Source organism: Notolepis coatsorum (assembly GCF_963971535.1).
Source record: "Notolepis coatsorum genome assembly, chromosome: 17".
NCBI lineage: Eukaryota > Metazoa > Chordata > Actinopteri > Aulopiformes > Paralepididae > Notolepis > Notolepis coatsorum.
Window position 1 is genome coordinate 12576446 of NC_140181.1, and position 24583 is coordinate 12601028.

Below are 24583 nucleotides of genomic sequence, written 5' to 3' on the forward strand. Positions count from 1 at the left end.
AAAGTGTTCATTCATTCATTCATTCATTCATTCATGAACATAAATGTTACTTCAATGCCTTATGACAAGCCAAAAGAAATTGCAGAACAGTTTCAGATTTCACTTTGTAGATTTAGACTTGACCTAAAATCAAATAATATATATATTATATTATTATATATAATGATATATATAATAATGACGTAGACGGAAGTGATGCAATCGATCGACCGGAAGTACACAAACTTTGGACCACGCGAAGCCGCACCGTCGTCTGGGAGGAGAAGATGAAACCAAAAGTTTTACAACATAATAAGTTAAGACCTCCACGTTGAGTCTTCTGGGCCCATATGATATCAGTGGACTCGAATTGGTTTGAGAGCCAAAGGTAAGTTGTTGCTGGGTGCATTTTAACGTATTTTATTTGAGCCTTGAAGCTAGCATGATGCTAAACAAACGTTAGCAAACGAATGAACCCAACCTTTTTTACGTTAGCTTGACTTTCTTTCTATCTGACCAGTTATCTGGACTGTTTCTATCCTAGTTATATATCTGGACTGTTTCTATCCTAGTTATATATCTGGACTGTTTCTATCCTAGTTATATATCTGGACTGTTTCTATCCTAGTATATATAGCTGGACTGTTTCTATCCTAGTTATATAGCTGGACTGTTTCTATCCTAGTTATATAGCTGGACTGTTTCTATATAGCTGGACTGTTTCTATACTAGTGGTATATATCTGGACTGTTTCTATCCTAGTTATGTATCTGGACTGTTTCTATCCTAGTATATATAGCTGGACTGTTTCTATACTAGTGGTATATAGCTGGACTGTTTCTATCCTAGTTATATATCTGGACTGCTTCTATCCTAGTATATATAGCTGGACTGTTTCTATACTAGTGGTATATAGCTGGACTGTTTCTATCCTAGTATATAGCTGGACTGTTTCTATACTAGTAGTATATAGCTGGACTGTTTCTATCCTAGTATATAGATGGACTGTTTCTATCCAAGCAGATAGCTGTACTGTTTCTATCCTAGTATATAGCTGGACTGTTTCTATCCTAGTATATATCTGGACTGTTTCTATCCTAGTATATATATGGACTGTTTCTATCCTAGTATATATCTGGACTGTTTCTATCCTAGTATATAGCTGGACTGTTTCTATCCTAGTATATATAGCTGGACTGTTTCTATCCTAGTTATATATCTGGACTGTTTCTATCCTAGTATATATAGCTGGACTGTTTCTATCCTAGTATATAGCTGGACTGTTTCTATCCTAGTATATATATCTGGACTGTTTCTATCCAAGCAGATAGCTGGACTGTTTCTATCCTAGTATATAGCTGGACTGTTCCTAGTTATATATCTGGACTGGTTCTATCCTAGTATATAGCTGGACTGTTTCTATCCTAGTATATAGCTGGACTGTTTATATCCAAGCAGATAGATGGACTGTTTCTATCCTAGTATATAGCTGGACTGTCTGTTTCTATACTAGTAGTATATAGCTGGACTGTCTGTTTCTATACTAGTAGTATATAGCTGGACTGTTTCTATACTAGTAGTATATAGCTGGACTGTTTCTATACTAGTAGTATATATCTGGACTGTTTCTATCCTAGTAGTATATAGCTGGACTGTTTCTATACTACTATATAGCTGGACTGTTTCTATCCTAGTATATATAGCTGGACTGTTTCTATCCTAGTATATGGACACTGTTTCTATCCTAGTATATATAGCTGGACACTGTTTCTATACTAGTAGTATATAGCTGGACTGTTTCTATCCTAGTAATAGCTGGACTGTTTCTATCCTAGTTATATATCTAGACTGTTTCTATCCAAGCAGATAGCTAGACTGTTTCTATCCTACTAGATAATATAAGATCCTTTATTGATCCCCTTGGGGGAAATTCAGGCATCATAGCAGCATGGGGTAGGGGAGGTACAGGTAGTAAAAAAAAGCTGTGTAAAGTGAACAATATAACAACAAATCAATATAATTAACTCTGGACATGTGCATACGGGCAACAAGTTGCAAGATGATGGCCCTCTGTTATATTTGCCCTACAATAAATAGTTACAATATTAAATCTAATCTAATATATGATCTGTAAAAAATGCTAAATTATATATGCAATATATAATCTAAAAATGCTAAAATATATGATCTGATGAAGTATACACAGTATTCACATAAGGTGTGTTATGCATAAGGTAGTATATTATTGTCCTTTTGGGTTCCTAGTAGTTGGATGTCTGTCGCTGCCCACTGTTGTGGAGCCTGATGGCCGCTGGTATGAAGGACTGGTCAAGGCCGTTTGTTGAGTCTCGGGGGGGGTTTACTGGTGTTGAGTTGGAGGTGGTTGCTGTCGCTCCACCCCACAAAGCTCTCCACCAGGGCTCTATACTCCTCCTCATCGTCGCCGGTGATGTAGCTTACAATGGAGGAGTCATCAGAGAATTTCTGCAGGTGGCACCTGCCTGAGTTGTGGCAGGTGCTTGAGAGGTGTGTGGGGAGGCTACTCTGATTAAAGTGGTTGAAAGACATGTTCAACTCGTTGGGCGGGGGGGGGGGGGGCTAGATTGTTTGAAGTGAACCCAGTAATCTTCCTGACACCCGCCCACACCTCCCTGGTGTTGTTTGCCTGTAGTCAGCCCTCCAGCCTCAAGTTTCAAGTTTTTCAAGTTTGTTTATTATTTGTCATAATGAAATACAAAATACTTTATGATGAAATGCTTGTTTCTGTATGACAGATACAAGCCTGTCCTTGTAGCTGTCCTTGGCTGCCCTTAGCTATTTTTCTTTTAGCTCCCTTTGGACAGCCCTGGCCTACTCAGTGTCCCCTGCCATTAAGGCCCCCTTTTTCCTGTTTAGCAGGATTCTTAATAGGACTAGTTGTTAAAGAATCCTAAATATTCAGCACAACAATTGAATGAGGTTGGAGTGGAGATATCCTCTCGGGTGGGGTGGAATTTTGCAATGATCACGTGGTGCCACCAGTACGACACATCTTCAGTTGTGTTCCCCGACCTCATTGGGTGTTTCGCCCATTTATCACAATAATACACCCTCTGGCCTCTGCCGAGGTTGCCCCACCACAGGCTGATCGGGCCTGGGTGTGTGTGTCGCACGGTGGCACCACGTGTTCATTTAGCAGCCCATGATGCGTCTCTACGTTTCAGCCACACAGCCAGTGACTGCTCCGTTCCGTTCGTTTTCTTTTAGCTCCCTTTGGACAGCCCTGGCCTGCTCAGTGTCCCCTGCCATTAAGCCCCTCTTTTTCCTGTTTAGCAGGTGTTTAAAAGCAGCGTACCTGTAACTGAGGGGTTACAATACCCTGACTGTATTAAAGATTGTGATATATTAAACCACTACTAGTTATGTACTTTAATTACTGGCCATACAGTACATGAATATATATGGTGAACACCCACACAAGAATACGGCATTGACACATAAAGTTCTATTGGAGGGTTATTTATTATTATTAAGCAACGTTAGGTTACAGATTGAGAATTAGGCTTGCGCTTGTATGGCGAAGAACATACGTAAAGTCAGTCAAGAGCATAAATCAATGAGAATAGTAGGAATACTAGGATGGGTCTAAGCTGACGCCACCTGTGGTATAGCAATTATATGGGCCACACCGGTACCAGCTGGAGACACTGGGGGGTTCCCTCCGGGGTGTAAGGCCGGTAGGGGTAGAGGAATGTTCGGGTACAAAGTCTGGGTCAACGAGGAATAACGAGGCTCCAGATACAGGAGCCGGTGCATGTACTCCCTTGATCAGCAGACAAAGCAATAGTTGTAATCCAAGATGCTCGATAGCATTGACGACAGCTAGCCAGCCCCTTCCAAGAGGCGGGCCCGAGTGGTGATCCTCACGAGGTTAAATCCCAAACGACAGTGGAATCAACGGTGCTCTTCTCCGGTGGTCACGGTCCCAAAGCAATATAATCCAACCAGAAATGGTTCTGCAATCGCCGGTGTAGATTCTCCTGTGTACATATCCAACGGTTCTCGCCTAGGACTCCTCGGGTGTGGGCACGGATTTAGGCCGCACAGCCTGGATAAGTGCACTAGCTAAATACACGACGAACCGATGGTAATGCTGGTCACTGAAGAACTGTAGCCGCACGATACACTATAAATGATCGACTATTACTTCACATTTAGGCCTGCCGCGATAAGCAATAAATCGATTAATTGCAGCGATAATTAAAATGAATGCAATGATTTTGACGGGCGCGATTAATTGCTATTTGCGCGTTTGTTTTAATGAGGCGGACCCAGTGCCCCTTGTCAGTCACTGTCCGTGTTGGGAGGCGGGCCGCTGGCTTTACTACAGAGCAGTAGTATAATATCAATAACAACATTAACGAGACCCTCGTTGTGTCTATTCTGCTAACGTTACCTCTCAGTGTCTATTCTACAAGCGTTAACGTTAACGAGCATTAGGCTAACAAGCTGTAACGTTACCAGTCGCGTCTATTTGCTAACGTTAGCATTAGGTAATAACCGGTTTAAAATGGATGGTGATTACCTCACGTTGTGTCTATTCTACTAGCATTAACGTTACTCATACAAACAATCAATAGCGAGTTATATTGATCACGCTATGTACGATAGCCATGCTAAAACGCTAGCACAACATTAGCACCTAACCTAACAACAAGCCTTAACAAGTCAGCGATCTTTTTGCGAGACTAAACTCTCCGCTCGGTGGCAAATTGTGTTGATGTCGGTTTTGTTTAATCAATAAATGAGGCAGAATACACAGTGACTCTATCCTTTGTTTATTGCACTTGTTCCTGCTGCAAACATAATGATTATGAAATCCTAGAGACGCGTCTCTATTCAGTGTTTCACGTGACTTTTCTGGTACCCAAAAAGTACCTGATAATAATCACAACAATACTTCCGGTCCGGTCGGTGGGCTTCAAAATAAAAGTCTTAAACACCGGAAAAGACGGAGCGGTGGGCTTCAAAATAAAAGTTTTGGGAAATAAATTTCTCCAAAAAAAATTCTCTAACCGGTCGCAATAATATCGCTTATCGCGATATTTTCGGGGGCAATTAATCGCCCAGCAAAATGTGTTATCGTGGCAGGCCTATTCACATTAGATTAAGTCGAACTCAACGTTACTGCGTTAAACTCTGACACTTTAACATTCTATTCGCACGCGGTTCTCAATGCTCTATTTAGATGCAAGGTTGCTCACTTCACTGCACGTTGACTCGTGGTGAAGGCATTAAGGTTTTGGTAAGACTACTGCTGTTTACACCTGCGCCGTATTTATACGTAAGGTGAATATCTAGTGCCAACCTCAGTTCTTGTCTCGTATTACTACGCAGACTCTGGGCATGTACCGACATGCCCGGAGTTGCCTTTGAACTTGCCGTTGGGGGCTTGGTCGTTGGCGCCTGGGGTCGCCGTCCAATAGGAGAGCGAATATTACTCTGGTTTGTACACAGGTAAAGGGATATTCCGTGTATATATACAAACGATATACAAGGTATATCAAACGATACAAATATATATTCAGTTTAATCTGACCCTTTGCAACAGTACCTTTTTTGTACGTACGACGATGCTCTCCTCACACAAACTGATCTAGTCTGTAATGCAGTGCATCCATCAATGTCATCTCCGTGGACCCTCTCAAACATGTCCCAGTCTGCCGACCTGAAGCGCTCCCTTAGCTCCACCTCGACGTCATCAGACCACTGTGGGACAGACTGTCTTTTAATGATAGGCCTGTATCAGGCCTGTACACTGCGATGATATGATCGCGAATTGCCCCTTTAATTGGCCGTTGCGATTAGGGGTGGGAATCACCAGTTTCATCATGATACGATACGATATCGATTCTTTGGACAACGATACGATATTTGCCGATATCACAAAGTCTCTCACGATACAATACGATACGATTAGATTCAGGCGCCTGCGATCGATATGAGATGATATCATATGCCCATTTAACACAATCAGTTATGAGACTCGCCACAGGATTTTCAAAATAAGAGTATCGATATGAATCGATCTTATTACATCGCATCGATCCGATTCGATCGTTGATAATTACATCGATGTATCGATCTGGATCGATGTATCGTCCCACCCCTAGTTGCGATTGGTAAATATTATCTGGGGGCGGGCTTGCGAGTAGTGCTTTCAAGCCTTGCATTCGCATTTCACTCCTAAATTATCCAAGGCGTGTGATGACGCCACTCACGCGAGCTGTCAGTGCGACACAATGTCGTGGTGCTATGAAAGAATCTGTCGGCAATGAATGAACTTACTGCGATCACAGATAGCCTGAGTGGAAAAAAAGATTTGCGTGTGGAGTGAATCTAGGTCACGCTATATACTTGGTACTTGTAGTCTATCGTGCGATTAAAGACCATGTCCCTATCTGCGTAGTCTATACATCCAACACCAAATCCCATAATTCCTAGCAAAACGAAACTGAATGTGGCCTCTCTTCCTTTCAATATGGACTATTGCATCGCCAAAGAAGCACCTCATTTCAATACATTTAAGATACAAATTTTGCTCTGCAAGAACAACGGAGTGGATATCAGTCCATCTTATGACAACCACGTCCGATGTGGAGAGATGATAAGATGATGATGATTGACGTGATGATGTGATGATTGATTGACGGGGACACGGACACTTCTAACGTTCAGGTTCAGCCATGCATTAGGTGAGTAGTAGTAGCCCACTATTAGGACGTGAAATACTGTCTACTTAAATTTATAAAATATCAACCTATCTATCTATCTAATAATGAGACAATATGCAAATAAGATAATACTAATAATTGTCACGGTGTCCCCGTATATGAAATGAAAGTGGCTTGCAACTTTACTGGCTGTCACAAACTGTTTATTTCTCGTTTAGCATAGTATTACATTCCACTTCTATAAACAATCAAAGTCCTACCGTAAGAGCCTCATACGGGTCAATTAAACCTTTTTGATTAGTCTTTCCTTCGAGCTAAGTTGGACTGAACATTTCACTGTCAAAAGCGCAAATGTAAATAAGGTTGCGTCGCAACACGGTTTTCAAAATAAAGGTCACATATACAAATACCTCTCAATTCTTACTAAAAAAAGTCCCGGATATACATAAACATTAATTGGCATAGATCTCTATAAACGGCCCAACACATTGATCACTTTAGGCACACACTGAAACCAGTAACATCACAAATATGAAGCAGGTAATTACCCATACAAATAATAAACCTTTCATGGGGTTATTTACAATAATAATTCATTTGATTTCTAAAGCACTTTTCATTGTGAAACAAATGTATGCAGTTTCTTGTCCTCCTGATTAATGCAATGGTGTGTGTGTGTTGTGGTGATCTCATTCAAGGAGCACTACACAAGCGCGCGCACACACACACACACACACACACACACAGTTTGTTGTTTTTGTTCTATTAGTGATTTACACACTTTCTCGGTTGGTTCATTATAAAAGATACAAACCTGAAAACAAACGCACTTAAATGTTAAATAAAAGGACCACAGTAATGAGGCAGGAGGAACATATTTTTTTAATAATGGTAAAATTGTTATTTAAAAATGTGCCCCTAAAAAATATTTTTTGCCCCTAAATGTCTCATTTAGGGGCAAGTGTGCCCCTAGTGAAAAAGCTTAGCGTACAGCCCTGGGCCTGTATGTAGATACAAGCCTCACTAGATTGTGGTCTGACATATATACGTTAATGGCCCTTAACCGTTGGTACCCAATAACGTATATAAACGTTGTTGGCCGTGAAATAGTTAAGATACATTAACATCAAGATTTCCAAGCAGGACGGAGCCAGAGCAGGTAATGGTCGCCGAGTTTAAAAGCCATGAGGAAGGGCGGCCGGGTAGCACAGCGGACTAAGCGTCTGTCTACCACTGCAGAGACACTGGTATCAAATCCGGCTGTCAGCGTTGCCGCCGGCTTGGCCGGTCGTCGTACTGGCTCAATTGGCAGAGTCAGCGGGAGGGAAGCCGGTGGGTGGTAATCTGGTCGTTGTAAACAGCGACTCCTACAGGTCGGTCAGGGCGCCTGCACAGCGAGGGAGGGAAATGGTGAAGGTAGTGTGACCTCCCACGCGTTACACTTCACCAATGAGAGTCCTCGCTGCCGGGTGAAAAGAGGCTGCAGTGCTGGCATGTGATAGACTTCAGGGCTCCCTAGACCGACCAGTGGGGGGCACATGCGCGCAACGACCAGGAAGGGGAGAGGGGAATTGGCATAACGACTAAAATTGGGATGGGAGGAAAATACAGAAAATAGGAGGAGAAAAAGTGGATACAAAAAATTAAAATAAAAAGCCACGAGGAAGGAGAACCACTTATTCTGAAGCATGGATTTAACTTTAGCACGACAGCTTCATGGCCTGACTTTAAAAGCCCAATAAGTGATCCACATTTAAAGTAAAGTAGCCCTGCCACCAAAAGTAAACAAACAAATAAAATACTGGACTGGAGACATGTTTTCACTCCAGTTGATTGGCTGAGCACTTGATACAAGGACTAAAACTAGAGGAACTGTAAATGAGTATTCATTGTATTTATGTATAAATGTTTGTTTATGTTGATAATGTTTGTTCCCAGCTGACGGGTCACAATAATTGTATTGTAAAAGCAATACAAAAAAAATACGTTTTTATAAAGAACAAATGATGCCATCATTCTGAAAACTTGTTTCGTACCTTTTTTGGGTGTTTCTTAGTCAAGTTGCTGCGCGCTCACCAATGCAGCGTGGGAGACCCTGACTTTAGTTAACTTAGCATGCAGTTGGTTGGTGCAAAAGTAACATAAACAATGAAGAAGAACAAGCTCAGCCATATGTTTTGTTCTGTTATCTTTATATATGGTGACACAGGATGTTGCATGATGATGATGACGTACATGATTTTTTTCCTCTGGTCTCAAAACAGCGTCGTGAAGGAGGATGGATGGAATCCCTTGCAGTTGGAATGCCGCAAGTGTCCAGGAGTCTTTCGGTCACTCCAGGCCCGCGGCGGACACCCTGTCCCGACTGGCCAAGCTCATGGCCCGGGCTGACCAGAAGGAGGACGGCGGCCGGGGTCACAGGTCGCACCCGGCCCACCCGGCGTGCGGCTGCCCCGAGTGCCGGCAGGCGTTCACCGACACCATCGAGCTGCTGCACCACCAGGAGGCGAAACAACGCACCTTACCCAAGCCCCACCAATGCCTCTCCTGTGGAAGTGGCTTCTCGCTTCTGTCTTCCTTGCAGCTGCACACGTGCCTCCTCGACGCCTCCCCCCCCTGTGAGATCTGTCGAGGGGAGCCGCCGTCCGGAGCAGCTCCGTGTCCCGCCTGCTCGTCGTCCGGCGGAGCCTCGGCCCCCGACGGTCCCGGGGACGAGTCGGCCCGCCTCCGAGGCGACGACGACGACGGCGGCGGCGGCGGCAGCCCCTACGCCTGCGCCCTCTGCGGGAGAGGCTTCAGCCAGAAGCAGGCTCTGCGGTGCCACCAGCAGGCGGGCTGCAGTGAACCGCCCTCCCCGTTGAACGGCGACGACACCACCGCTGGCCCTCCGCCCGACTCCCCCCCGGCCTTCACGGCGCATTGCCCGTTCTGCGACAAGATCTTCCACTCGGGGGCCGGGATCGTCTGCCACAAGCGGCTCGTACACCCGCAGGAGTACCTGCTGGATCGGATCGCCAGAGGACTTGGGAAGGGTAAGGTGAATGGCGGTAAGCGCGGTAAGCCCGATGGGCGCGGGAGGCCCAAGCTCATCCGCCCGCAGGACTCTGAGTACCCGCTGGCTCGGACGGCGCAGATAGCCGGCGGAGGAGGACTTGGGGAGAGGCAGGTGAACGGCGGTAAGCGCGGTACCTTTGGTAAGTCCGGTAAGCCCGATGGGCGCGGGAGGCCGCCCGGTAAGCGCGGGAGGCCCAAGCTCATCCGCCCGCAGGACTCCGAGTACCCGCTGGCTCGGACGGCGCAGGTAGCCGGCGGAGGAGGAGGACTTGGGGAGAGGCAGGTGAACGGCGGTGAGCTCGAAGGGCCCAAGTCCAAGCTGCTGACCTGCCGCTCGTGTGACATGGTTTTCCAAAGCACTGCCAAGCTGCACCTGCACAGGAGGGAGAAGCACCGCAGGGAGAAGGACCCCGGGAGAGACCACCCCAGGCCGGCCAGCAGGGAGAAGGACCCCGGGAGAGACCACCCCAGGCCGGCCGCCGCCGACGACAAACGCCGGAAGGGGGAGACGTACCCGTGTCTCGTCTGCGGCAAAGTCTTCCTCCACCACTTGTCGCTGTACTCTCATTCCAAGCAGCACGCCGCCTCGCCCCTCCCCCCCGCCGCCGATCAGAAGCAGAAGCTCGGCCAATCCGCGGGCGGCACCGACGCCAAAGACTCCAAGTTAGCAGGGAAGCAACCAAAAAAGCTTAAACACAACGTGTCGGACGACAAGGCCGCCGGGGCGGAGGTCGAGGCAGAGGCCGGTCCGGGGACGGAGCCCGGGTTAGGGGAGGGGTTTAACCGTCCAGGGAGACCCAGGAAAGTGCCTACTAGAGTAGAGGAGGACGTGGACAGGGAGTTCCCCTGCCCGTCCTGCCCGCAGGTGTTCTCCCTCCAGTCGGAGCTGCTGGAGCACGTGGAGCTGCACCAGTCGTCCGTGACCAGGAGGAACTGTAGCGTGTGCTCCCAGGAGATGGACACGCGCGGCAGGCCGCCGGGCTCCAAGAGGCACCGCCTCTACCACTGTGTGCCCTGCCAGCGGGCCTTCGCGGCACTCGAGCCCTTCCTAGAACACTGCCAGGGCCACCTGCGAATCAGGGTGGAGGAGGATAGCGTCACTGAAGACCAACGGTAACCACGGTAATGAGGACTTAAAAAAAAAAAAAAAAAAAACTTGCTTGAATGTCGCCGTCATCTTTTTGTTTGTAGCGGGGGGGAATCTCCAAAAGATATGGATATAGGGTAATGGAGGCTCCATGCTACACCGTAATTGCAATCGCCATGCATCTTTTTGTTAAAGGGGCACTTCACCAAAAAAACAAAACAATATTATTTTGCACATAATCTCACACGCATCCAAAAACTCTACACAGTTTTGCACACATTGATTTAGTTTGACAGTTATTGAGAGTAAATGAGTTTGAATTGTCATCGGGGACACTGAATCCTTGTGTTGTTGTGTTAATTACAGCTCCATGAAATGATTAATGGGACTGCTACCATATCATATTCATACTAATTTACTCTCAATGGGCCTCATTCACCAATACTATCTTATTTTTCTTAACGGTCTGTTAAGAGAACAAATAAGAAAAGCCACGCCGCTGTTTTTACCCAGGTGTATTGAATGACGAATCCCACTCATTCTAAACTGTAATGCGTGTTCTCGCGCAATTAATTTGCATACAGACACACCCCACGGGCTCATTATAATAAGAGAGCTGTGTGCAAACTTAGGTCTGCATTGCATGAGCGGATCCCCGTATTCAACAGGTAGCGCTGGAACGCTTTGTGACATATCAAAATTAGATCAGATTCAAATGTATTGTCGTTATACAGCACCTATAGCTATATAGTGGAATAGACTGTATTAAATTCCACATTTATAAGTCTAGTTAGTGATGCACGATATATCGGCCGCCGATATAATATTGGCCGATATGGCAGTTTTTTTACACATCGGTATCGGTCCGATATCAAGATATGGGCCGATATTAATTTTTTTTTATTTATTATTATACATGTTTTGGTCTCAAATAGTTTCAAAATATCTGTCATTTCTGAAAATAAGTTACAAAAGTAAAAAAGATATGCGTTTTGGAAAATAGCTCTTTATTTGATTATCATAAAGTGTTTTCTATACAGAGATATCGACATCGGTAAATATCACTATCGGCCAGAACAGCAATATTAATATCGGTATCGGCCACAATTTTCACATCGGTGCATCACTACGTCGAGTAGTTGCACGTTTCTGGCCACCTCCCGCAGCGCGTGCACACACACACACACACGTACTATATACAGTACGTGCAAAAATAATCATTCCAGCAAAGTAGGCTTTGTCAAGAGGTTGGGAAATACCGGTTAACGGTTAAGCAGCCACTCATCTGGCTCTACTAATGGATCTAGAGTCTGAATATCTCTGCATAAAAGCCTGGCTGGCAGTGCGCATAGTAAAGTGCATGCTCCAAGTCAGACTGGATGGCACATCTCTCTCTCTCTCTGTCCTGTCTCTCTCTCTCTCTCTCAAATCCATTCTGAGAACGGAACGCAGTGCCCAAGACGCGGGTCAAAGTCAGTTGTTTATTTATTTTTACTGTTTGCATACGAGGTGGTCCGCAAAAGTTCTTGATAACTATCTAGTGGTCCGCATAAACAAAACGTTTGGGAACCACTGAATAGACTATCTCTAAATATGCGTTCTATGTGAATGGCCTGGGTGGCCAGAGCATCTAACTGTTCTAACAGCAATATATAATCCATTTCAGACAGAACGCATGCAATAAGTTATAATAATAATTATTATTATTATTGAAAAGTTCTGGATTTTTAAAGTCGTATTTGGGGGCAATTGACCAATGGTAGGCTTTTTTTCTTCTTTTTTATATATATATATATATCTGGGTAAGAATTTCTTATCTGGGTAAGAGTGCTCTCGACCACTCTTAGAATTTGGTCTTGCCCAAGAGAAAAGCAAAAATAAGAAAACATTGCTGAATCCCAGGTAAGAACAAAATAAGAAGAAATGCTAGTTAAGAACGAAATCTGTTCTTATATCGCTTCGTGAATGAGGCCCAATGACTATCAAACTAAATGAATGTGTGCAAATTTTTCTTTTTGGATGTATGAGATTATGTGCTAAACAAAAAATCAGCATTATTTTTTGTGCCCCTTTTAAGCCTTTGGTTCAAAATCTTCATCGGAACTGGTCCACGGTTACCATGGTAACGAAGACAAAAAAAATTGTCATGTTTGATGTCGGCATCACTTTAATTGCCTTAGAGATTGGCTTGATGGATCACCCTGTCCCCTATTTTCAGGACATCTAGGTCACTTAGTACCCTGATCATCGGGTGAATGTAATTTATATAAACATATCAGTTTAACAAGGGAATAATAATTTTACAGTGTCTGGCAAACCCGGTCTGTTTTTACCCTTATCGACTGGCGATTGACCCAACGTTGTACGCAGCACAGCACAAACAAACAATCTTAGTGGGTTTTAGCCGAAAACACTGCCAAATATCTTGTGTGAAATTATTCCTTTTTACTCGAGACACTTCTAGTGCTTTGGCTAAACAAGCTATTTGCGGGGGGTGCCACTGTGCTCACACCTACTGGTACGATATCCTTGGATGCGTGTGTATTTTCTGGAGAGAGGGTCGTCGTACTCTGTCATATATACCGTTTTTACTAGATAGTTTAATTGCTCGTCATGATCTGTCGTACACAAAACGTTTTTTTTCCGCCCATCCTGCCACACGCTCATGAAGGCCTATGGGACAAATCATGACGAACCATTAAATCCTCTTAAAAATGCTGTATGACTGAAACTTGTCGAAGAACAAAAGCTCAAGCGTGCTACTTGTCGTCGTGAATTCATGTCCGCTCCTCCTGACCCACAGCCTCTGGCCCCGCCCTTCATCTCAAGTGTTGATGGTATTCTCTCAGTATTATTATTGTTACGTTTGCTGGAATATCCTTGTGTTGTGTATAGGCTGGACGAAATCAAATTGTAGAGGATGCTGATTTGAATTTAATTTAGCAAAAGAATGAAATGTAAGAATTTGATTTTTTTTATTTTGTTATAAACGAGGCTCTAATGTGCTTATTGCCATATATGTTAACGTGACATAAATGTATGGCTTTTATGCATAATTAGATTCACGAAAGTTGCCTTTCACATTGGTCTGATTTTTTATTTTTATTTTTGAATGACGTGTGCTTGGGGGATATTAACTAGCTATGCAAAAGTAGACTCAGTGATGGAACCTTTCAGCCCACGATCAACCATTTCTGCTACATGATCTGCTACTGTGTTAAAAAAAATGCTACTGTGAAAAGGGTCGGGAGGAGGGTGGCGAGAGACTTGAGCTTTTTGACGCTTCCACCTTTGAAAGGTATTTTGTAAATTATTTTGTTTTCTCTTATTTTTGAATACCTCATTAAAACATTTTCTCAGAAGTTTTGTGTTGTGTTTATCATCCTCCCACTATTACATGTGGTCGCCAATCTTTTTTTTATTTACATTAGCAGTAGGGCGTGTGTCTTTGCTAACGGTGACCCTGTAAAACAGCGGTCTCTTTGTTTCTATTTTATTTGCAGACGTCTTAACCACAGCTATTTATTTCAGTCGCTTATAACTCGATATGATAAGGTGGCCACAACATGGCGTCCATATAACTCAATATGATAAGGTGGCCACAACATGACGTCCATATAACTCAATATGATAAGGTGGCCACAACATGGCGTCCATATAACTCAATATGATAAGGTGGCCACAACATGGCGTCCATATAACTCAATATGATAAGGTGGCCACAACATGGCGTCCATATAACTCAATATGATAAGGTGGCCACAACATGGCGTCCATATAACTCAATATGATAAGGTGGCCACAACGTGGCGTCCATATAACTCAATATGACGTCCATATAACTCAATATGATAAGGTGGCCACAACATGGCGTCCATATAACTCAATATGATAAGGTGGCCACAACATGACGTCCATATAACTCAATATGATAAGGTGGCCACAACATGGCGTCCATATAACTCAATATGATAAGTTGGCCACAACATGACGTCCATATAACTCAATATGATAAGGTGGCCACAACATGGCGTCCATATAACTCAATATGATAAGGTAGCCACAACATGACGTCCATATAACTCAATATGATAAGGTGGACACAACGTGGCGTCCATAATAATTGTTAGACTAGAAGTTTTTATTTGTCATGCAGTTTTAACACACGCAAGATGGGCGACCCACAGGAACACACACGCATGCACTGAGTCGCAGATGAAATGTGTCTCTGTACTTTTCCCATCCCGTTGTCCTTCCCCCCATGGGCAGCCGGGAGCAGATAGGGCGTCAACGTGAGCTGGGGACCAATCCAAGTGCTCCTATCCGTCTTCGTCAAAGGACGCCACAGCGTTAGCGATCTGTTGTGCATGTTTTTTCATTGGGTTTATCTTATCGGGGGGGAAACCCTTGCGAGCACGGGTAGAACATGCAAACTCCACACAGAAAGGCCTACCCCACCTGAGTACCTGGCATCATGGAAACCTGGTCCCCAAGCGGGAATCGAACCCTGGACCTTCTTGCTGTGAGGCGACAGTGTTAACCACTACACCACCGTACCACTCAACTCAATATGATAAGGTGGCCACAACATGGCGTCCATATAACTCGATATGATAAGGTGGCCACAACATAGCGTCCATATAACTCAATTTGATAAGGTGGCCACAACATGACGTCCATATAACTATATGATAAGGTAGCCACAACATGACGTCCATATAACCCGATATTATTAGGTGGCCACAACATGGCGTGGCGTCCATACTATCTATGGACCTCGTTTCAACACGGATCATGACGGTAATCCTTTTTTTACATATCTGTAGATACTATATCTATATCTGTACATATCCGTTACCTAATCTTACTAGTTACTCTGCTGGCCAGTATGACTACCATAGTGTCTTTATGCCTGTAGTACACATTAATACTACAACTCTGTACATACATCTGATTAGCAGTAGTACTCATTTATATATCTTATGCCCAGTTTAATCACCTGTATATTACTATTGCACTGTACTGTTACATTTGCACTCTGGTGGTGGTTGGATGCCAAACGTTTCGTCGCCTTAGGTCTGCAGATGCCAACCTCCTAACACCTCCCACGACCAAGCTCCGGACCTGGGGCGACAGGGCCTTTGCTGCTGCTGCCCCCTCCCTCTGGAATGCCCTCCCCAGCCATATCCGTGATGCAAACACCCTGGCATCTTTTAAATCAGCCCTCAAAACTCACCTTTTCAATCTTGCTTTTGACCTCTAATTCTGTCGGTTTTATTTTATTTTGTCATGTATTATTTTGTTCTGTTTTGTTCTGTTTTTTGTTTTGCCATAGTTTGTCTCTCCTGCCCATGTAAAGCGTCTTTGAGCACCTGGAAAAGTGCTATATAAAATAGATGTATTATCATTATTACTGTACTTGTGCTTGTGCTGCTGTATGATGGCATACATTTGAATCTAATATCCTAATGAGTGACCGCAGTTTCCCTCCCGACCGTGAGGTGGCGATATACTCACAGGTCGCCTCAATAAGATGCTCCTCTGCGCGTGGTGACCCGGCGCAGTGCACCGGCAGCGCGTGCTTTCCTTCCGCGCGGTTTGTCTCGAGAAGAAAAGACGACGGTGTGACGATCCTGTGTTCGAGTTAAAAACTCTAACCTTTTAGTAAATAAAGCCAACATGAGCAAAGCGCATCCTCCAGAGTTGAAGAAGTAAGTTCTATAACCTAAATGTCCTCTATAGCTGCTCACTTTATTATTGAGTGGCTACATGTAAACCTAGCGTGTGACTTTAAACCTGTAGCTGTGATGCTCTCCGGCTATTAGATGCTACTAGCTAACATTGCATTAGCTTAGCTTCATAATGTATTCTTCTCATTCAACAGCACAGTTACAGTACAACAGTTACAGTACAACGAAAAGATGTTTGGCGAGTGCAGATGTAATACTACTAATAGTAAAGTGCAACATACAGGACATTAAACTGGGTATAAAATTTATTCTACGTACGTTAAAAGATTTCTATTATATTACAGTGTAGGGCAGTTGTAGACAGTGAAAGCATTAGGTAGGTGGTAGACCCATCAACTTCATGGCTAACGTTCGTTTTTATATATTTTAATTTCAGGTTCATGGACAAGAAGCTTTCGTGTGAGTACAAGTCTTGACAACATGGGTCTGTTGTTTTTGTTTAACCAGATAGACACACACACACGCATCTACCCAACGACATAATGCCTGTGTGTAGTAATAATTAGACAATGTGGTCTAAACCTGATCACAAGCCAGATACTGGGGGAACACACCAAAATAACTATGCATTCAGGATACTCCTATAGCCCTGATACAGGACCCTTTGGTCTTCTCCTATAGACCACCGCACTTTGAGCTTATGGGAGAGAGCGCGGGGGGATCATATGAATGAATGTTGATTAGAGCCTTGACTAAGTGGTTGTAGCTACGGCTGTGGGGGTGCTGGAGACATCATCCAATAGACTTTAAAAAAAATTGGTATATGCCCCTGAGTCTCCTGAACACCGGGAGACCTAGCCGCGTGAATATTAAAGGCAACCAACTTGTGTTCGGCTTTTCTCTGATTGGCCGCGCCGCGTGAATATTAAAGGCAACCAACTTGTGTTCGGCTTTTCTCTGATTGGCCGCGCCCCCACGCGCAGGCAAGCGCAGCCGTCCCACGTCCCAAATGAAATCCAAAGAGCAAGCGCGGCAGCGCGGGCAACCAACTTGTGTAGTGTTGGGCTGCTGTTCCAACGCACTTGTGTTGGGCTGCGGTAGCAGTGGAGCGCTGCTGACTGATTATTATGTTTCGCGTTTTTATACAGTTATGAAATAATAAACACTGTTAGGACTCGCAATAATAAACACTGTTACGACTGTCTGACTCTTAATAATAAACACTGTTAGGACTATCTGACTCTTACTAATAAACACTGTTAGGACTATAAACACTGTTAGGACTATCTGACTCTTGATAATAAACACTGTTAGGACTATCTCGAGTCACGCGTCACTACTGTAACTAGAAACTCTGGGTGTCACTGTACATCAGTAACGTTATTTCGCGTTTTTAACGTCAGCGGGGCGATGCGGTGGTTTGTCCCCGGCTAACGTGCACCGCCGCCGGCTCTACTCGGTCCAGCTCCAGCAGCAGCGGCCGTTCCTCCGTTGTAGAACGAAGCCCTTCAATGACCGCGCTCTCATATTTTGCGAATGCATAAACTATATCTTAAATTATGGCTATGTGTCTAATATGGCTGTCGCTTATCAATGACTTCGCGACAGCCATATTAGACACATAGCCATAATTTAAGATATAGTTTATGCATTCGCAAATATGAGAGCTCTGTCATTGAAGTGGGTGGTGGCAGCTTACTAACGGTAGCGATTTTTATTGTTTTGTCATGACCAAACATAATCCCAACATAGATAGGAGGTGTACTACTGTATGTCAAATGTCGGTCATGTGGTGGAAGAGTTTAGCACAGTCGCACAACAGAACACCAGTGTTTCTAGTAGATATGTTTATACATATATATATACATTAGGGCTGGGCGATATGGCCTAAATATGATATCACGATATTTTCTGACCTTTCGGCGATACACGATACGCATCACAATGTTTTTATTTTTTCCCCCAAACAATTCATTATGAGGCTTACCCAGACAGTATTTGAGTTTGCAAGCTAACATTAAAGACAAAATAAAATACCCATGCATTTAGCATTTTTATATTATATATTAGATTTAGATTATTGGATTATTAGATTATATATTGCATATATTTAGCAATGAGATATTATATGATTTAGATATGAAATATGATGAATTGAAAATGGGGGACCCTGATGTAAACAAGACGAAAGTCTTTCTCTGGTCTGCATCCTCCAGTCCACTGTTGATTGTTGTTGTATTGAGCTGTACTGTATTGTACCTATGCTGCAATCTGTTAATAACGTTTATATTCATTCAGTCGGCAAACAGAATCATTTTGATTGACAGTCGCGTCTGCCAATTACGTCACATCGCTTGCACCCGCCCTGCTGTTCTTAGCACCAATCGGCAAGCGCGTATTAATTTTTTACTTCCGCTATTGGAGAGCTCAATGAAAACAACAATGGCAGCGGTAGCTCGCCGCGGCCGACGTTTAGCTTTTAGCTCTGCAGAATGACTAAACGACTGGAGGCATAATGATTTTACTGCAACGGATGTTATAATAAAAGCCTTTCCATACATCTGTCTGATTGAAAACGTTATTAACAGACCGCAGAATGGGCACAACGGAGTCAGCACGGGCTGAGATATGAACGGCTAATTCTTGCTATATCTAGGTCGACCTCGGTCGTTGCTATGTAAATACGCTGATGTTATTGAAAGTGTAACTATATAACGTCAATGCCACAAAACGAATGCCTTTGTTATCATAAGTAGTAACTTTTGATGCAGTAGTGTGTGTGTGGGGCGGCGGCGGCGCTGTTCAAAAGTTTCAACGTGTGGACCAGATTGACGCGACACAAGCCTCTTGGGCAAAACATCACGATATCCACGATACGTTTAAAAAGTGTATCGTTAATGAACTGTACCCGATATTTATATAATATCGTCATATCGCCCAGCCCTAATATACATACATATATGCGCATGCGCAGCCACTCTGCCGCGACTGCCGCGTCTCTTCTTGTCTCTCTTGCCGCAAGGCCGCGTGCTAGTGGATTGATTGATTGGCCGTGCGGCCAATCAGAGAAACGCTGAACGAAAAGCTGAACACAAGTTGGTTGCCTTTAATATTCACGCGACCTAGCCCCTTTCGTGACTGCGGTTTGCAAGCCTGGGGCTTTTGTGACCGCAGTCACTTGTTTATGGGACGCGACCACTTTAGAAAATACCAAGCGTGATCGCGTGGATGACGTTGTGTCAAAAATATATCCGATATGAATTTCAAAGATACCCAGCGTACAATATGGTTTTAACACAGCTTTACAGTGTGGTCTGGAAGCTCGGAGTTGCTAATAAACAGTTTAAAACATTGTTAGGAAAAAAAAGTGGTACTCACAACGAACTTTGGCAAGATGGCGTCTTCTTCTTCTGCAACTTTTTTTGTCGCAGTGATTGCTGGACGCACCAGGCATGTGACAAAAAAAGTTGCAGAAGAAGAATACGCCATCTTGCCAAAGTTCGTTGTGAGTACCACTTTTTTTTTTTTTAACTGTTTATTAGCAACTCCGAGCTTCCAGACCACACTGTAAAGCTGTGTTAAACCCATTGTACGCTGGGTATCTTTGAAATTCATATCTGATATATTTTTGACAACGTCATCCACGTGATCACGCTTGGTTGGTATTTTCTAAAGTGGTCGCGTCCCATAAACAAGTGACTGCGGTCACAAAAGCCCCAGGCTTGCAAACCGCAGTCACGAAAGGGGCTACGGGAGACCAACCCCAAGTCTTATCGGCACCTTCCTCGGCCGAGCTATAGTCACTTTTCCGCACCTACTCCCCAACCGGTGTATGCGCAGATTGCCCAGTCTCCCATGCTCCCTTTCCCCCCTCCCCCTCAGAAGTAGAGCTGCCGCGGTATTGATGTTTTCCTTACCGCACAAATTTGCAAAATATTTCCTACCGCCGCGGTTATTACCGCATGCACACAAAAAAAAGTTTGATTGCATTTTCTTTTAGTAGTCTACTCTTTATAGCATATAGCCTGCCTCTAGTCTAAATGTCTTATCTTTAGAGGATGACTTTGCAGCATGAATATTGTTTGGGATTCGGCAAGCACGCATTCGTTATTGAAAGTGAAACACGGATTCGAAGTTTCCCCTCTGGTCGTGCGCCGTTCACTCGGTGTCGCGGGCAGGGGTGGTTACCCCCCCGACCCTTTCTTATTATTATTACTATAAAGTTACTACTTTATAATAAAGGCATTCGTTTTGTGGCATTAACGTTATATGGTTACACGTTCAATAACATCAGCGTATTTACCGGACCATAGCAAGGCAAGCAATACTCAATTCATATCTCGGTTCCTTTCTTTGCTCAGAGCGTGCTGAGTTGTCCCATTCTGCGGTCTGTTAATAAAGTTTTCAATCAGACAAGTGTATAGAACGAAGGGCTTTTATTATAACATTCGTTGCAGACAGTAAAATCATTATGTCTCGTTTAGTACTCCTGAGGAGCGATGGTAGTCCACTCCGGCGGGGAGCTAAAGCTAACGTTATTAGCCGTGTTGTGATGAGCTCTGATCAATTGGTGACATTCAGGATGTAAAAAAAACTAATACGCGCTTGCCGATTGGTGGTAACACACTGCAGGACGCTCTGACGTGTGACGCGTCTCTTCTGACCAATCAGTGGTCTGCAATGTTTCACGTGACTTTTCTGGTACCCAATAGGGTCGCTTGGAACCTCGATAGAGGAGTAGGGTATATCTGCAGAGCCGCAAGCCCAACGAGAGGAGGGTACTTTATTATTATTATAAAAAAACAGCGGTGATGCGGTATTCAGCCTACTCTTGCGGTGGGCGTGATGTAACCGTGATACCGCGGTAATGCGGTAATCGCGGCAGCTCTACTCACAAGTGCCATGTAACGCGGACGTGCAGTGGTCTCTAGACTAGGGTCCTCCTATATTCCTATCTATTACCATACCCATCCGTCACACCATATAACATTACCCTTAAAATAGAATGGAGGGTGAGTAATTAACCCTTTCACTGCCGCACTACCAACCGGTTAACCCTTTCACTGCGACAATACACAGAAGGTTAACCCTTTCACTGCCACACAACAGCATGTTAACCCTATCACTGCCACACTACAGAAGGTTAACCCTTTACTATCACTAACCGTCGGTAGTGTGATAGTAAAGGGTTAACCTTCTGTAGTGTGGCAGTGAAAGGGTTAAAAAATGGACTGGAGAGCGAGTAATTAAGAACAATCTTGTTTTCTATATTTTCTCTTCCCCAGTGAAGCTGAACGGAGGCAGACACGTCCAGGGAATCCTGCGGGGGTTCGATCCCTTCATGAACATGGTGATGGATGACTCTGTGGAGATGGGACCCGGAAACATACAGAACACCATCGGCATGGTGGTCAGTATCTCCTCTTAGTCTCTCGCAGTCCGTTCACATCCTGCGTCGCAGCAAGGAATCTATAAAAAGAAGGAAGGGTTTTACATCACTGTAGAGCGTGAACACACCTTGGTGTCAAGTGTGGAAACTTTCCGTTCGGCCGACATTGGAGTTGAATGGGATTTCATTTAAACGGGTTATTACCTCGGAATGCATTGTTAACTAGCTAACGTTTGATATATTGGTTGATGTATATTTCCTCAGATAGTTTGTATATTTAGAATTTTAAGACCGGCTTCAATATAAGGATGGTATCAAAGTCTGGCACCAAGCGGAGCATAGAACGCTGGTATTGTCAAGTCAAATGTATTCGTAGAGCCCAACATCCAAACGAGTCGCCTCGACAGGCTTCACAGATCAACAAGTAACATCACAATAGATCCACAATAAAAACCATAAAACACCCCCAGACTTTCCCCAATGAAGATAAGGAACAGCTCCCTGTAACCTAGCAATGGGGGGAAAGGGAGAAACTTCAGGTGGGCAGTTCAAAGGGGACCCCCCAATCAGGGTGTCGGTGATATATGGTGTTGCTATGCATGATGGAAGGATGGATAATAGAACAAACAAATAATTGGTATGTATAATTTGTCTTAAATACTAACGTATTTAATGAAGAACCTAGAGCATATATAGGGATGTCACAATATGAATTTCTGACAGCGTGATAACCTTCAACTAAAACTTTGCGGTTATCACAATTAGGGATGCTCGATATTGGCTTTTTTACCTATACCGATATTGTCCAATTCTTCATTTCCGATACCGATATCAACCGATACCGATATATCGGAATAATTTCAGGTAATTAACATTACATATCTCTTGTCGTGGAATTAACACAACATTATGCATACTTTTGACAATAAAAAAAATCTCAATGTGTTCTTACTTGCTTGCCTCGGTAAATAAAGGTAAAAAAAAATCTACCGATATATGCAGGGTTTCCCCCCCCCCCAACGGAATAATTTCAGGTAATTAACATTACATATCTCTTGTCGTGGAATTAACACAACATTATGCATACCTTTGACAACAAAAAAAATCTGAATGTGTTCTTACTTGCCTGGGTAAAAAAAATTAAATAAAAATTTAAACCGATACCGATTTTAATGCCAATATCGGACATCCCTAATCACAATATCATTTGCACAATTTGGACCTAATTCTTCTAAACAATGTTTATTCTACCGGTAGTGCGGTAGTTGTTGCCACGGTATTGGGTCTTTGGGTGAATACTTCATTGGCGGGGAAGAAGAACACTGATGTGTTGATGGAATCACGTTAATATAGAGAGGATTGATATGAATTGGATAATGCAGGCTGTTAGTAGAGGCAGAACTAGCGAGCCGTTAATATAGAGAGATACGTTATTTCGATTGATATGAATTGGATAATGCAGGCTGTTAGTAGAGGCAGGACTAGCGAGCAGGCTGCAGGCTGTTAGTAGAGTTGGGCGTGCAGAACTGGCGTAGATAAGGGGGGCGTAATACCGTAGGTCAGTGGCCAATCAGAGCGCAAAACTCGAATGCGGAAGCAGGAGTTGTTTGGGCTTCGAATAGACGCCCCTGGTACGCGTGATTACATATGCACGCCGCATTTCTCTTGAGACGCTCTCTGATTGGCCGACGCCTGTTTCTCTACACTGGTTAAGTTTAGGCACTCTTTCGAAGTTGGTTATGGTTAGTTTGTCTTAGAGCAGAACGCCAGGATTGGGAAACGCGTCAGTGGCCAATCGGAGAGCGTCTCCGAGAAATGCGGCGTGCATATGTAATCACGCCTCTGGTACAGGTGAGGTTAAACTGACTGTGGTGTTCTCCCCCTGTAGGTGATCAGAGGGAACAGCATCATCATGTTGGAGGCCTTGGAGCGAGTATGAGGAGAGCTGGACCCTGCAGATTCTGCAGGAACACAGTCAACAACATTCTTTGTTTTTCTAGTTTTTCGTCTGTTTATTTGAAAGATATCGTGGAGAAAATGTGTTTTTGGGGGGATTATTCTTTTTTTCTTTCTCCCTGAATCTGAAAATATATATATGATTTCCATTGATTTGGAGATATGTTGAACTGTGTTAATAAACTTGGATGTTTTTCTTTATGTCCTTTTGTCACTTTTAACCTCCGCCATTTTGCCAGACGGGATATTATTCCGGTGTCCCGATTTGTCGATTTGCATCCGATGTTGTTCAGCTCTACACTACTTGATAAATGCACTGTATTTTATTTGGTGTGTGTATTGATATATGGTTATTATCACAGCTAAGGGATGTAGTTCTGACAGCTGTGATATAATAACCATATGCCCCTTTAGCTGTGATATAATAATTAACCATATGCCCCTTTAGCTGTGATATAATAATTAACCATATGCCCCTTTAGCTGTGATATAATATCCATATGCCACGGCCTGAAGTGAGCTATTTCTTTTATAAAACTTAAGTACGATGTGGCAATATGAAAGTACGGTAAGACACAATTCAATTTTTATTAGTAAATGATAATGTGTTTTTTATTAAAATAAAATAGGTCCTCTATTTATATTTAGTAATTTAGCTGACTCTTTTATCCAAAGAGACTTACAAGTTCTGTACGACAAGTCAGCAGGAAGAGTA

The 24583-nt window shown here is 43.7% G+C and overlaps 2 protein-coding genes across 3 annotated transcripts; both read left to right on the forward strand.

Moving 5' to 3' along the window:
* Positions 1-232: 232 nt before the first annotated feature.
* Positions 233-10938, forward strand: LOC311243400 (uncharacterized protein). Of its 2 annotated transcripts, XM_084332619.1 has the most exons (3): positions 233-367; positions 8957-9858; positions 10030-10938. In XM_084332619.1, the coding sequence occupies exons 2-3, from the start codon at positions 8971-8973 to the stop codon at positions 10861-10863; spliced, it is 1722 nt and encodes a 573-aa protein (XP_084188745.1). In that variant the 5' UTR covers positions 233-367; positions 8957-8970; the 3' UTR covers positions 10864-10938. The 2 variants fall into 2 exon arrangements, with proteins under 2 accessions (XP_084188745.1, XP_084188744.1); XM_084332618.1 differs by having other exon boundaries at positions 8957-10938.
* A 5470-nt stretch (positions 10939-16408) lies between these two features.
* Positions 16409-24069, forward strand: snrpg (small nuclear ribonucleoprotein polypeptide G). Its single transcript, XM_084332629.1, has 4 exons — positions 16409-16544; positions 16960-16982; positions 21809-21933; positions 23801-24069. The coding sequence occupies exons 1-4, from the start codon at positions 16513-16515 to the stop codon at positions 23849-23851; spliced, it is 231 nt and encodes a 76-aa protein (XP_084188755.1). The 5' UTR covers positions 16409-16512; the 3' UTR covers positions 23852-24069.
* The last annotated feature ends 514 nt before the right edge of the window (positions 24070-24583 follow it).